The sequence below is a fragment of the Callithrix jacchus genome, chromosome 3, assembly GCF_049354715.1.
Source record: "Callithrix jacchus isolate 240 chromosome 3, calJac240_pri, whole genome shotgun sequence".
NCBI classification, from domain to species: Eukaryota; Metazoa; Chordata; class Mammalia; order Primates; family Cebidae; genus Callithrix; species Callithrix jacchus.
In genome coordinates, this window is record NC_133504.1 from 77037810 (window position 1) to 77053627 (window position 15818).

The 15818-nt window shown below is 36.8% G+C and overlaps 1 protein-coding gene across 5 annotated transcripts in view; it reads left to right on the forward strand.

The window, feature by feature from the left end:
* The window catches only part of PRDM5 (PR/SET domain 5), a 238092-nt gene that overhangs the window by 209598 nt on the left and 12676 nt on the right, over nt 1-15818 (forward strand). For 4 of the 5 annotated variants that reach the window (XM_002806650.6, XM_035293034.3, XM_035293035.3 and 1 more), the window contains one exon: nt 9494-9598. In XM_002806650.6, coding sequence (XP_002806696.1) covers nt 9494-9598 — 105 coding nt within the window. Of the gene's footprint in view, nt 1-9493; nt 9599-15818 lie in introns of those variants that run through there. The other variant, XM_035293038.3, reaches the window with a different exon arrangement.

Genomic DNA, 15818 nt, shown 5'->3' on the forward strand with positions numbered 1-15818 from the left:
AGGTATCTTTATATAAGGTCTATTGTAGAATTTGTTCATCTCAATGATGATATAATTGAATTATGGGCATCCTAAGATCAAAGATTTTTTTTTCTAGACCAGTGCTATTCAACAGTGTGGCTCGCAGACCAGTGACAGCCCACAAACTCTTTATTTCTGGTCTATGATAAATAAAGAAATCATTAGGAAGTGTTTAGGAGTCTTATAGCATTTTGGCATTGCTATGACGCTCAAGTACATGATAATTTTTCTAGTAATTCATTTTTATATTTTTTATAAAAGTATCAGTCTGCAGTAGACTGGGAAGAACAATCTTTCATTATAGATGGTTTGAGAAACACTGTCTATAGTGTTTCTATGGTTTTGCCCCCAGGGAACATTTAGCAATGTCTGGAGATATTTTGGGTTGTCACAACTGGGGTGGAGGATGGAGTGGGGAAGGGTGTGCTGCTGACATCTAGTGGGTGCACAGGACAGTCCTCACAGCAAAGAATTATCTGGCCCTTTTGCTGAGATCTGGAAACCTTGCTCTGGACCACAGTGGGGAGTTTAATTGCTCTGTGCCTTGTCTAAGGAAAGTCTGACAAATAGTTTCTTGCTAGAGTACAGGCTGGAAAGTCAACAACTGACTGTCTGTGATTTTCCTCACACTTGAGGCTCCATAGTACACAGTGGAAATTAGTGAGACATTTTGCAGAAAAGGAAGTTTGAGGGTTAAGTGAACCTGCCCCACATCTTTTAAAAAATATAACACAGGGTTTTTTGTTTACAAGTTGTCAATTTCATCTATGCCACAGTTTGTAATATGTCTGACAGATCAGCCCCTGCTGTAGCAGCTAAGAAAATGGGAAAATAGGAATTTATAAAATTTAGTTTATCTAGAAATTTCATATTTAAGACATTTACACCAAATCTATGCCTTATGGATTTTTTAAATGAAACACTATTTTGTTTTCAGCTGAACCTTTGTTTTTAACATTTTTGTTAAGGCAAAAAAAATCATAATATAAAATTAAAGGCATCAAAATGTTCCACTTTTGCAGAAAGGTCTGAGTGTATATTGATGATGTGGTGTTCCTAAGGTCTCTCCTTAGTGAGGGTGCCTTATGAATTTTTAAGATTTACTTTTAAATTTAAAATAGGAAATAATCATGTGGTGAAATATATCATTTTTGTGAGTTTTAATAAACATTATGGCTATAAAATAATCTAGAAAAGTAACCAAACAATATTAATTTGGCACAAAAGATATACATACCCTTTATATCCTAAAATATCTCTGTGTGTGTGTATGAGAGAGAGAGAGAGAGAGAGAGAGAGAGACAAAGACCGTCTTCCACATCTGATTCCTCTTTGGTAAGATTCTCTAAATTTTACTTGAAATCCAGGTTGCTCACATGGAAATTATTTCATTAAGTATGTGCACTGTGGCTTTGTTACAGCTTTGAGCAAGACACAGAGAAGAGGCATATTCATCCAGTGTATTCATAGACGATATAACCACAGAGGAGCTAGTGTTTCACTCACAAGTTAAACCTTCTCCTAAGTAAACCTGTGGTTATATATGTTCAGAAGACCACAGGCTCTGACAGTCCTCATCATGCTCACCAGTCTTCCTGTTTTCTTTTCTTTGCTTCTAAGTTTCCCTTTCTCAGTTTCAGTAGTCAGGCTGTCATGAAAGAGAACATATTAAGCATCGTTCTATGATTTTGTGACACCTTTACCTTGGCCTCTGACTATAAGAGAAAGAACTCCCTGGTTTTATTTTCCATTTTATTTGATTGTGGTCTAATGTAAACCATAAACATGAAATACAGGAAATCTTGTATTATGTACCTACTGTGTGTGGATCATCCACCCAGGATCCATCCTGGGATAGATTCATCCAGGGATCCAAGGTTGACCCATCCTTATCATTGGTAGCCTGTGTGATGGGGTCGTACCTTTAACCTTTTGGTCAGGAATTCTTAGCTCAACTAAAAAAAAGCTTCTAATCAATTTCTATTTCTATGGACTTCACATTCAGAGTTCTCCAAAGGTTATCTAAATTTTAACTTTGTTTCTGTATAACCCTCTCAGATGATGTTGAGATTTATTAATTCAGTTTATCTTATCAAAAAATTTAACATTTGAAGATGCTGTTCTTGTAGGTGGGCATTAACCACACAAAATACGACTTTTTATTAGCTAGATTACAAGGTACAGGGCATAGAGCTGTATAAATCCTACCTTTTGAATGAATTCTGCCAAGTATTGTTTGATTAAAGCTAGACTGATGAGACTCCTGATTAATTCTGCCTCTAATACATTACACAGTTTAACTGACAAATAGATTGCCTCCATTTAGTAATGATTCCCAAGTTATGATGACAAAGGACAAGCTATTTGTCAGTTAAACTGTGTAATCATTCAGAAACAGAATTAATCAAGAACCTAATCATTCTTTCTCTGCTTAAATTCAGCTAATGAGTTAAAGTGTATAATTTATACTACCTGTTCTACTCAGGAAAGCTCTAGAGGCAATGAAGAAATTTTTTTTCACAATTTTCAGAGAAAGGGGCAGGAACAAAAGTCAGTGCCTCTCCAACCTCATCCCCTGTACCACTCAGCCTCTTCTTCCTGTCTAACTGTTGACCATGTGCAGATTGGTACTTCTTTGACAGGGTTTATTAGGGATAATGGAAAGAAATTAGTGAGGGAGGGGGTATATGAGGGTCTACTCTTTGAGGAAGAAAATGAATTTATTTTCTCCTATTTCAGTTTATTTGGTTCTCTTAACTTTAGAGGTGAGTGACTTATGACCTCTTGGCTCTGCCTCTAGTATAAGAGCCATTTACTGGAGGAGGAGTTCTCTAAAACTTGCTTTGATGACATTCACTACAAATTGGAATCCTTTCCAATGGTAGGCATTAGAAGTTCCTCCAAGGAGCACTGTAGACAGTCTGACTTGTATCTGCTGGGAATTATACCTCTTCTTGTGATACTTTCAGGAATAGTGCAGGCTCCGTGTAAGATCTGGGATGAAGAAGAGAGGCATTTGAAGGGAAAACACAGCTGCCTGTTAATATACTTAGTTAAGACAGAGAGACTTTCTTGCCAGACTAATGTAGAAACGTGATCGTGGGGCCTTCATGGGCTTTTCTTAGGGCAAAACCCCAAGGACTCCCTGGCTTTAAATTGTTCTAGGTAGAGAAGAGCCGGCAGACTGTAAACTACTTAATCAAATGAGTTCGTCTTCAAGCTTCTAGAATTGGAAGAACCTTTCTAACTGTGTAAATTTTATCCCTTACTTTTCTGCCAACATGCACATATAAATACATGGTGGTTGTACTTGTAGTATATTGTAAAGGAGAAAATAAGGAAAGTTAATATAATTTCAATGACATTTGTAAGTGAAGTATTAAATTGCTGATTAACTTAATCAGCAATAGCATCTATAAACATAAAGAAGTATCAATTTGTGAGTGGTTAACGTGTGTGTGTGCACGCGTGTATAACACATTATTTATTCAGCTAAGCCAATGATTAATACATGTTTGCATTTTTAAACCTCTTGTGATAGTTACAAAGCCCTCATCCCCCACCAGAATCTCAGTACACTAGCAGATAACCATTCTTTTGAGCGTCTGTAGGGGCAATGTCTCAGATACTCACCTAGACAGTGTCTCCTAAGAGGAAATTTTGGGAGTAGAAGGGTTGTTCTTAATCTGTGGTGCTCAGGCCTTGATTTTCATTGTCTTTTCTTCCCTGATACCTCCTCTTGCTCGTAGGGTGGCATTTTAGCAGCTGGCCATGTCTTAGAATGTTCTCTGCAAAACCCTCACCTGTGATTGGCAGCTGCCATGGTGCCATGGTGCTGTGCCCCTCATGTCTTCATAACTTCTGGTCTTACAAATAAAGTGTAGGGATTAAGCATTTTTTCTTCTCATAATATATTTGTATGTTTTTTTTTTGTTGTTTTTTTTTTTTGAGACGGAGTTTCGATCTTGTTACCCAGTCTGGAGTGCAATGGTTGGTGTGATCTCGGCTCACCGCAACCTCCGCCTCCTGGGTTCAGGCAATTCTCCTGCCTCAGCCTCCTGAGTAGCTGGGATTACAGGCACGCGCCACCATGCCCAGCTAATTTTTTGTATTTTTAGTAGAGACTGGGTTTCACCATGTTGACCAGGGTCTGGATCTGTTGACCTCGTGATCCACCCGCCTCGGCCTCCCAAAGTGCTGGGATTACAGGCTTGAGCCGCTGCTCCCGGCCTGTATGTGTTTTTCAATAAAAGTTTAAGTAGAATATTTGGATATAATAAAAATCTTAATAAGAAATCCCAGTAACTTCAAATAAATTCTGATCTAAATAATTAAAATTACCTTTTCATTTTCAAGTTTTTAAAAAACTGTGGAATATTTTAAGAAATAATAGTTGCCAAAGATAATGCAATATTTGAAAAGAGATTATATTTATTCAGACTAGAGGGGAAAGCACATTATATTTTTTGGACTGCAAAGAAAATTCACTATTTTTCCTGATGACTATGAAGACTCATTAAACATAAATTTTTTTAAATCTTTAAAATTATACACATCGTTACTTTCATTTCTGGCAACATGGTAGACACTTCATATCTGGGGTGGGGGGAGGCCCTATAAGGAGTGCTTATTAATGCTGGATAAAGCAAAGCAAACGGCAAACATCTGAACTTATAAAAAAAGTAATGGTAAACCCTCAGGATTCAGTGAGCAAAAATGGAGCCGAAAGTGAGTGATAAGTTTAAGTTGAGGATACAACACCTGCAGGGTGTTTGCCAGTGTTGGTGATCTCAAGACTTGACTTTTCATGGTGTCAGGGAAAACATGACCCACTATATATTCAGATTATAGGGCAAGATGGAATCCCACACCACTGAAATGCTTGGACTCTAGAAAGGCTATGCTCAAAATAAAATTGGGAACTAGACATAATCTACCTTTGGTAAAGGCTGGTGCTTGAGACATTTAACTGTTTTGGAGTAATTGCTGGCTAGGGAAAGTTTTCTTCTTAGAGTTTATAACCTCAATCCTTCCCTAAAATGTGGTGTTCAGACTTACAATATCTGCCTCAGCAGAAAACCCTAAGGCAATAAATCAACTTAAAACAGTCTTTGATTGATAGCATCCCAGAGTGCCTGGCAGAAGCAAACACAAATTCTGTCTGGAGGGACTTACCCTCAACCTAGGGGTCACAGGATTTTAACAGATAAAGACCACCAAACGCGTGCTCATGGTTTCAAATGCCAGAGACGCCCAAGGAAACAAAAGCCACAAGCAGGAGACAGGAGAAACCACAGAAAGCAGAACCAGACTTCCAAAAATCTTAAGATAATGCTTTATTAGATAAAATAAATTACCTAAATGCCTAGAATATTTTAAATAGGCATAAATAAAAAGAGTTGCTTATGAGAAAAAATAAAATTGTATCAAAAAATAAATGGAATTGGGAAATAAGCGCATAAAACTTCTAGAAGTTAAAAATATGATAACAGAACTGAAAAGCCCTAGGGTCCTATTAAACAGCAAGCTGAAAAAAGAATTGATCAACTGATTTTTAAAATCAATTGATTTTGAGAAATTAGAGTACAACACGAAGAGATGGAAGTGGTAAAGAGAGATTAAGAAATACAAAGAGTAAAACGAGTCTATTATATATCTCATTGGATTTGTAGACTTTTCTTCAACAACAAATGAGAAAAGTAGTCATTTTTACTCAAAAACAATTTGCCACCAGCAGATCCTTGGAAAATCAGATACATAAAAAAGCTTGAAAACTTAAGAAATTGTTAACATGTGTAAGGCTAAATCACATTGATTATATAAAAGAATAATGATTCCATATTAGGCATTGCAATGGACTGAATATTTGTATTCTCCCCAAATTCTTATGTTGAAATCCTAACCATCAGTGTGATGGTATTGGAGGTGGGAACTTTGGAAGCTGATATGGCCATGAGTGTATAGATGTCATGAGTGAGATTAGTGCCCTTATAAGGAGCTGAAGAGGCCAGAGTATTTTCCTTCCACCATGTAAGGACAGGGAATTTGCAGCCCAGAAAGGGCCCTCACATGAACCTGACTACGCTGATATCCTGATCTTAAACTTCCAGCCTCCAGAATGGTGAGAAATAAATGTCTGTTGTTTATAGCCACCCAGTCTATGGTGTTTTGTTATGGCAGCTCAAACTAAGACCAGCATTAAAAATCAAGATATAAATAAAATACTGCTATGCACTAATATATAAGAGGATCAGTCTACAGTACATGTATTATTCAGTAAGACAGAAAACATATGGGTAAACTTTAGTTTTAAACATACAAAATGAAATATTTTAAGGATAACCATTAAAAGGGTAGAAGTAGAAATAATAACTTTTAAAGTAATACCAGGGGAAAGGATCGATCTAAAACATGTAAGAAAATACATTGGGAAAACTTGAAAAACAAATAGGATAATAGTAGTACATAAAATAAATATTGGAAATACATTTAAGTATGTCAGTAATCACAAATTTGTAAAGAGGCAAAACTTACCATTTTAGAAAAAAAAGTAATCTTTGGATCACAAAAAGTTTGGGTTAAAAAGATCTAGTCATATACTGTTTATAAAAGTCACTCCCCATACATAAGGATATAGACTGTTTGAAAGCAAAAAGATGGATATAGCAGACCAATACTAATTTTAAAAAGCTTTTATAGCTTCAAGATAAAAAAGAATTATTACAGATAGAGATGGTCCTGTCAAGATGATGAAAGGTTCTGTTTTCCAATAACATAGTTTTAAATTTATATATATTTACATACCTAATGAAAGTCTTAAAACATCTAAAATAAAGTGATTGAATCACAAGAATACACTGATTATTGGAATATAAAATGGTTTATTCACTTGGTGTATTAACTTTGGAGAGCTGTTTGTTCATTTGTAGAAAAGTTGAAGATGCAGTCCCACTTCTAGGCACACATCCCTTAGAGAGCTGCTTTCACATACATTCAAGTGTACAAGATTTTTCAGAGCAACATTATTTATAAGAGTGAACAACTAGGGATAACTTAGCTATCCATCATTGGAGAATGTATATAAATAAACTGTGGTATACAGCTATTGAATGTAATATGGCACAACATTGAAACTTAGTAAATATGAGCTACATGTGTTCACAAAAATGAAAGTGAGGACTAAAAGCCTGTGAAGTTAATGTTGAACAGTGATAAAGTACATCCCAACAGAACACAGAAAAACTGGATACACTATGATGCTATTTACATACTTTAAAATGGCTAAGTTATACTCTATCCTAAGTTTCTATCCATACATATGTAGTAACAATATAGAGAAAGGCAAGGGAATGGTACCTAACATATCTGAGAGAGCCATCATCCCTGAGGAGATGGGAGAATGCTGCAGGTGGTGGGGAAGAAGGCAATCGAGAGCTGCATCTGTATTGAGAAGATTGGATTTCTTAGGTTAGTTGGTGGGCACATGTATGTCTGTCTGGTTGTTTACATACTGTTTTTCTGAAATCTGCAAAAAAAGTTACATATTTTTTGATACTTGGGAGAAAATATAAATACTACTTGTTAACAAGAAACATGCATATACTATCTCAATTCAAACATGTGGTCTTTTTTTTTCTTTTCGAGAGGAAGTTTCACTCTTGTCACCCAGGCTGGAGTGCAATGGAGTGATCTTGGATCACTGTAACCTCCACCTCCTGGGTTCAAAGGATTCTCCTGCCTCAGTCTCCCAAGTAGCTGGGACTACAGGCGCCCACCACCATACCCAGCTAATTTTTGTATTTTTAGTCGAGACGGGGTTTCACCATATTGGCCACGTGGGTCTCAAACTCCTGACCTTAGGTGATCCATTCACCTCAGCTTCCTAAAGTGCTAGGATTACAGGCGTGAGCCACCGTGCCTAGCCCAAAAATGTTTATAGCAATATTTTGAAAATATATTTGATAAAAACCTCACTGCAAGTTTACTTAAATTCAAACAAAACTTTTTAATGGTTGCACTAAGTAGTAACTTGCAAGCTGTTGGGATGGAATAATATTAATTTATTTCACAATTAATCCAGGCTAAAAAGATGTTGATATGACTGAGTTCCTGGTATCAAAGATGGCTAGGGAATTTGAAATTTTTTTCTCTTTCTTTTGAGATACTTCTTTGCCTTAAGTTTACTTCATTGTTTTATATTAAAAATGCCTCATTTAAAAATGTAATTTAGATTTTATAAAAGAAAATCCTCCTGGAAAAAAATATGAGGTAATAGAAATGAAAATATATTAATTGTTCAGGCATGGTGGCTCATGCCTGTAATCCCAGCACTTTGGGAGACTAAAGCAGGTGGACCACTTGAGGTCAGGAGTTTGGAACAGCCTGGTCAACATGGTAAAACCCCATCTTTACTAAAAGCACACACACAAAAATATAGCTGGACATGGCAGCAGACACCTGGAATCCTAGCTACTGAGGAGGCTCAGGCAGGAAAATCGCTTGAACCAGGGAGGCAGAGGTTGCAGTAAGCCGAGTTTGTGCCATTTCACTCCAGCCTGGATGACAGAGGGAGACTCCATCTCAAAGGAAAAAAAGGAAAATACATAAATCATAGTTGATTTATTTTTAAAGTTACCCCTCAAAATGTAGGAAATTTAGTTCTAAAGTTTTTATTTCTAGGAATTTCTCTTGGACAGTAAACAATTTGTACCATCTAGATCAAGGGTTCTCGAAGTTTCTTCATTCATGATGCCCTGAGGATCTCAGTAGACTTCCATGGTACCCATAGACCAAAATAAATGATCTAAGAATTTAAGCAGTTACATCACAGCAACCACCCAGCGTCCAGCATTGCAAAGACAGGACATATTGGAAGAAACGTAGCACAATCCGATATTGAAATAGTGAACTGCCTTAAACTAGTCATTTTCAGTGTCTAACAGATGTGGATTATTCCTATTTCCCCTGAAAATGTAAAATAGCTCATAACACCTGTATTAGTCTGTTATCACACCACTATGAAGAAATACCCAAAGCTGGGTAATTTTTAGAGGGAAGAGGTTTAATTGACACTCACAGTTCTGCATGGCTGCGGAGGCCTCAGGAAACTTACAGTCACGATGGAAGGGGAAGCTAACTTCACATGGCAGCAGGAGAAGGAAGTGCAGAGCAAAGTGGAAAAAGCCCCTTATAAAACCATCAGATCCTGTGAGAACTCACTATCATAAGAACAGCATGAGAGTAACCACCCCCATGACTCAGTTACCTCCCACTGGGTCCTTCCTATGACATATGGGGATTATGAGAACTACAACTCAAGATGAAATTTGGATGGGACACAGCCAAATCATATCGGCATACATGTGAACTTGCTGCCATATCCTGTAGACCCTATAACACACATCTGAATACAGAGGGCTCTGCATTTGTTCATTCACTGGCATTTTTGGTGGTCTCTTTTCATTGACTGCAGGAGAAGCCGTACAAGTGCTCAGAGTGCAGCAAGGCCTTCAGCCAGAAGCGAGGCCTGGATGAGCACAAGAGGACGCACACTGGAGAAAAGCCTTTTCAGTGTGATGTGAGTTGAATTCTTTTTTTTTTCTCCCATAGTGTCTTCCAATAACAGGAAGTAAGGGTGTGTATGTATGTATGTGTGTGTTTGTGTGTGTGTGTCTGTTGTAGTGCTGGTATGTGCCTATGCCTGTTAATGTCTCATGCTATTTATAGCTTTTTCTTTCATAATACATGTAACCACATTGTAATCATTTTATTCATCTTGGTTTGCTGGCAGCAAATAAATTCTGATTTTCTTTTAGACATGCTTGTATCCTGCTTTAATACCATTGAGTTGTTCTTCCAAGGTGAAAATGCATGATGATTTGAGGCAGCTCTTCACTGGTTAATTACAGTTAAACCAGAGATTTGACTGGTCATACATATTATTTACTTAGTTAAAGCTAAACATGTACCAAATTTCAAAATGCATATAAACTGCTTTGTCTTAAATAATGCTATTACTTAGTGTCTAGGTTTTCTGCTTATGACATTTGAATTGAAATGGAAATATTTGACATAGCATGCAGATTTTTGAGGGAATAAATACTATTGTTGTCAATAAAATTAATCTGAACATTGATCAATTTAGAGGAAATAAAGCCAGTTTCTCAACCAACAGCACCACTGTTCTTTTGTGCAGGACTGGCCATTGATAGAGAATGGACACAGATGTTAGGGAATCAATATAAGAAAAAGCATTAAAGCTGTATTTTGTGATATGGCACAGGGCAGAATCCTGTTTAAGCATTGAGGGAAATTCTAGAACTTAGTTCCATCAGCATGTCCCAGTGGATAAAGTATAGGGTAAGCAATCCGTATGAAGGGAAACTCACAAACACAAGATGTTTCCTTGTCCTTTCATGAAACTTCAGTGGTAAGGTTAAGGCAACAATGTACTCCCAGTGGGCATACTCATAAAAATACCTTTATTAACTGCACTTTTTAAAGAAAAGAAACACACATATAAAGGTCTATGCTGAATGGAGTTACAGCCCTAGTTCAGAGATTTCAGTTAGTTTAATTGTTGCTTTTATTGGAAGCATTTTCATAAAGGCAAAACCTATTTAGGTGGTTTAATTGCACTGCCACACAAATAACTGATATGGCCCCGAAATTAAATACTAACTGCATATGGACGTCTTTCTACCATCACATATAACCCATCTTTTTGTCTATGCTGAATGCTTTTGTTGAATATTTCCTTAGGTAAATTGAACCATCATATTACATTTTTTAAAACTATAATGTTACAAGATGAGTTTTTTCTATCTGCTTCTGTCCCATTTATTTCTAAAATGTGTTTAAAACTCCAAAGTCTTCATTTGCAGCCCATACTAATCTGTTGAGTAGAGATCCATATTTCTAAGTGCCTCCTAAACATTCCTGAAATGCAGCCTGCTCAGTAGAGAACTGTCTGTCTTTGCTCCAAAATCTTGTTCTCTTAACCATTGTGTATAGAAGTCACCCTTTCACATCCCACTTCAATCTGCCTCCCTCTTAAAGACCTCTCAGATTCATTAATTCCTCTTTGTTTTCATTTCCACTTGTAACACATGGCTCAGACCTTTGCTGTTTCGTATTACATCCAGTCTCTAGTATGTGTGTTCTCCACCCTGTCACCCTACCAAGGTGATGCATTTTTTAAAATTAAGGTGAAATTTATACAATATAAAATTAACCTTTTTAATATGAACAGTTTGGTGACATTAATATACTAACTGTGTTTTACAAGCAACACCTCTCTAACTCAAAAATATTTTCATCGCCACAAGATAAAACTCCATACCCAATAAATATTTACTCCTCATTCCCCTCATCCCTTAGCAGCTACCAATCTGCTTTCACTTACATAGACTTACCTATTCTAGATATTTTATATAAGTGAAATATACAATATGTGACCTTTCATGCCTGGCTTCTTTCATTGAGCATAATGTTCTTAAGGTTTATTCACATTGTCTCATGTATCAGTAGGTCATTCTTTTTTATGGCTGGATGATATTTCATTATATTTTTATATCACAATTTGTGTATCCATTTATCTGTTGATGGACACTTCTTTCTGCCTTATAACTACTGTGAACAGTGCTGTGGTGAACATGGGCATGTAAGTATTTGAGTACTTGTTTTTAATTATTTGGGATATATACCTAGGATGGAATTGCAGAGGCATATCGATTCTGTTTAACTTTTTGGGGAACTGACATACTGTTTTCCACAGGAGTGACACCATTTTATATTTCCACCAGCAATGCACGAGGATTCCAGTTTCTCCCCATTCTTGCCATCCTTATTTTGTATTTAATTATCCATCTTGGTGGGTGTAAGGTATCTGACCATGGTTTTGATTTACATTCCCCAACGGACTAATGATGTTGAGCATCTTTCCTTATGCTTCCTGATCATTTCTATATCTCCTTTGAAAAAATGTTTCTTCAAGTCCTTTGCCCACTTTAAAATAGTGTTGTCTTTTTGTTGTTGAGTTATAAGAGGTTTTAAATTTTGGATGTTAGGCTATTATCAGATATATGAAATGCAAACTTTTTCCCATTCTGTAGGTTTCCTTTTCACTTTTTTGACAATATCTTGGGATGCATAGGCCTTTTAATGTGGATGAAGTTCGCTTTATGCATCTTTTCTTCTCTATTTGATCATGCTTTTGGTGGTATATCCAAGAATCCATTGCCAAATCCAAGGTCATGAAGATTTGTCCTTCTGGTTTTTTTTGTTTGTTTGTTTTTTGTTTTGAGAGTCTTATACTTTTAGCTCTTATATTTATGTCTTTGATCCATTTTGATTTAATTTATATGGGATAAGGAAAGCGTCCATTCTCTGCATTTTTTTTTTTTTAGTCTTTCAGTATTGAATATGGTGGGTTTTTCATAAATGCCCTTTTTTTTAATCAAGAGAGGATGTTGAAGTTTTTCGGATTCCTTTTCAGTGTCAGTTGAAATGATTATGGTTCTTTTCCCCTTTGTTGTGTTAGTATGATGTATTACTTTGATTACGCATTGGCCATGGTTTAGAATCCTTTTAAGATGCTCTGAGATTCACTTAGTATTTTGCTTGTTTGTTTGTTTCAGGATTTTTACATCTAGATTTATAAGAGATTTTGGTCTGTGGTTTTCTTTTTTCATAACATCTTTGTTTGACTTTGGTATTAAGATAATGCTACACTTACAGAACGAGTTGGGGAATGATTCCTCCTCTTCTGTCTTTTTGAAAGACTTAGAGAATAATTGGTGTTGATTATTCTTTAAATGTTTGGTAGAATTTATCACTGAAGCCACCTGATCCTGGTCTTTTCCTTATTGGAATGCTTTTCATTTGATTTAGCCTCTTAATTGGTCTTTTAATTTTTTCAATTTTTTTCATGAGTCAGTTTTGGTAATTGCTCTGTGTTTCTAGAAATTTGTCCATTTCATCATGGTTACTCAGTTTGTTGGCAAATTGAGTTACCATGATGAAATGGACACATATAGATAGATGGATGGATGGATAGATGATAGATAGAATAGATAGATAGATAGATAGATAGATAGATAGATAGATAGATAGATAGATACATTGATACATAGGTACATAAATAATCAGTTTTTTACACTTTTGCACAAATGACACATCAGTCATCAATACTACTTTAACTTCTTAGATACAGTATTGCAAGCTGTGCAAACGGCCTAGCATACTTATAGTGATGACTGAAATCTTTCTTTCTCCTGCCCAGGTCTCTCTTTTGAACCCTAGGCAGATATTTTCAACTGCCTATAGGACATCTCTCTTGTACTCCAAACTGAAATCATGATCTCCCAGCTTTCTTAATCTCTCAACATGGTCATTTCAGTTTCCCATGTCTCTGAGTACTGTACCATCCCCAAATAACCCAAACCACATGTACGAGCCTCATGTTGGACACCTCTTTTTCCCTAAGCCATGAATGATAGCCACTATCCTAGTTAAGGTCCTATTATGGTAAAGACACAGAGATCCACAGTTTGCATATATTCTCTCTGATCTCTACTAAAACTTGGGAATATATAGGTGTTATCTGCATGTATATGAAGTAGTCAAGGTTCACTCAGGTTGAGTGACATGCCTACAGTTCACAGCAAGTCAGGATTCTAGAGTTCAAGGTTGCAGTGAACCAAGATTGTGCCACTGAACTTCAGCTTGGGTGAGAAAGTAAGACTCTGTATCAAAAAAGAACAAAAGATCCTAGGGTCCAAACCCAGGTCTTTCTAAGCAGTTTACCATGCAGCTTTCACTCAGACTCAGTAATTCCTGCCTTTGCTTCTATCTGTGTTTCAAACATACCACCATCTCTAAATTCTAATTGTCACCTTTATTTCTCTAATTCTCTCACACCCTACATCCAATCTAGTAACAATTCAGTTGGTTCTACATTAAAATAAGTTCAGGGTCTGAATACTTCTCATATCTCCACAGCTTCATCTCAGTCTCCTGGAATGTTGCTATACCTTCTTAGCTGCTCTCTCTCCTTCTGTCTTTGCTCCAACAGTCTCTCCTAAACTTGCCATGCAGAGTAATCTTTGTAGAACCCAAGTCAGATTATATATTCATAAAATGCATATAGTATTCATTTGCTCAAACCTTCCAATGACTGTGCATCTCATTTAGAGTGGAAAACAGTTTTATCATGATCTAAAAGACCCCACATAACCTGCAGCCCTCACCCTCCCACTCTGCTCTGTTTGACTTCATCAGCACCTTCTACCTGATTCTGGTCACAGGGCCTCCATACTGTTCTTTGGATACATTGGGCTGACCCAGCATCTACATCTTGGCCTTTGTATTTTCTGTTGCCTCTGCCTGGAACACCTTTCTCTTCAGGTGTCTTCATGGCCTGCTCATGTGCTTCTTTCACATCTCTGCTCAAATTACCTTCTCTCTTATCTCCATTCCTTCCTTACCTCTTATTTTATATTATTTGTCTTCATGGCACTTATATCCATCAAAAATTTGTTTGTTTATTTATTATAACCTCCATGACAACAAGATTTTGTCTTTATTATTTACTGTTGCATCCTCAAGCCTAGAATGGTTGCATATAAGAAGCATTCAATATTTTGAATGAATCAATAAATGAATTAATAACTACTGCTTTTGTTCAAATCATTTCTGGCCTGGAGTGGAACAACAGTACTGGCTTCCCCGGCTCCAGTTTAATACTCTCCTGCTTGCTAACTGAATTATACTTTAATTTCAGTCTCTATTTAGAATCCTTTGATAAATTCCCACCACTTACAAAATATACTTCCACTTTCTTGTTATGACCACCATGATGTCCAGGATTTATTTCCAGCTTACAACCCTAATTTATTTTCAATTTATTTCTCTGATGACATCTAATCTTCAGATTTTGTAAACTCATTTTACCTCCCAACTGAGCCATGTTTTGTTTGTTTGTTTGTTTGTTTGCTTTTTTAAGACGGAGTCTTGCACTGTCACCCAGGCTAGAGTCCAGCGGCGAGATCTCCGCTCACTGCAACCTCTGCCTCCCAGGTTCAGGCGATTCTCCTACCTCATCCTCCTGAGTAGTTGGGATTACAGGCACCCTCCACCACGCCCAGCTAATTTTTTGTATTTTTAGTAAAGACAGCATTTCACGATGTTGGCTAGGTTGGTCTTGAACTCCTGACCACGTGATCTACCTACCTCAGACTCCCAAAGTGCTGGGATTACAGGTGTGAGCCACCATGATGGCCCTGAACCATGTTCTTCACACTCAAATTACCCCTACCTATCTTCTTTCCTCTCCCTGTCATATCATTCCCCATTTTTGGACATGATAAACCACCATTCATCCTTCCAGATCCAGGCCTTTTGCTACTTTTTCCTTAAAGCCTGCCCTCTTCTCTCCAAGCCATGGACTGCAGTCTCTTCTGAGCCTCTCTTTGAACTATGCTCGTGACTTTACAAATATTTCCACTTAGACTCCACAAGGGAAAGACGATGTGTTCTTACTCGTGTTGTTCCCAGCAGAAGTGGTAGGCACATTGTATGTGTTAAGTATTTGTTAATTGAAGATATTTGTATAGAATTTCCCAAGGTGCTTTCTGTTAAATATCTTATTTCACCTTATTTAAAAACAAAATCAGTTTACCTGTAGCCTAGAGTAAGAATAAATATTTTCCTAATACACTCCTAAGTTGGAATAGGCTGAAGGTTTAGACAAGAATCACAGGTAGAAAGAAAAGGAAGCATCCCTGTTGTACTATTTG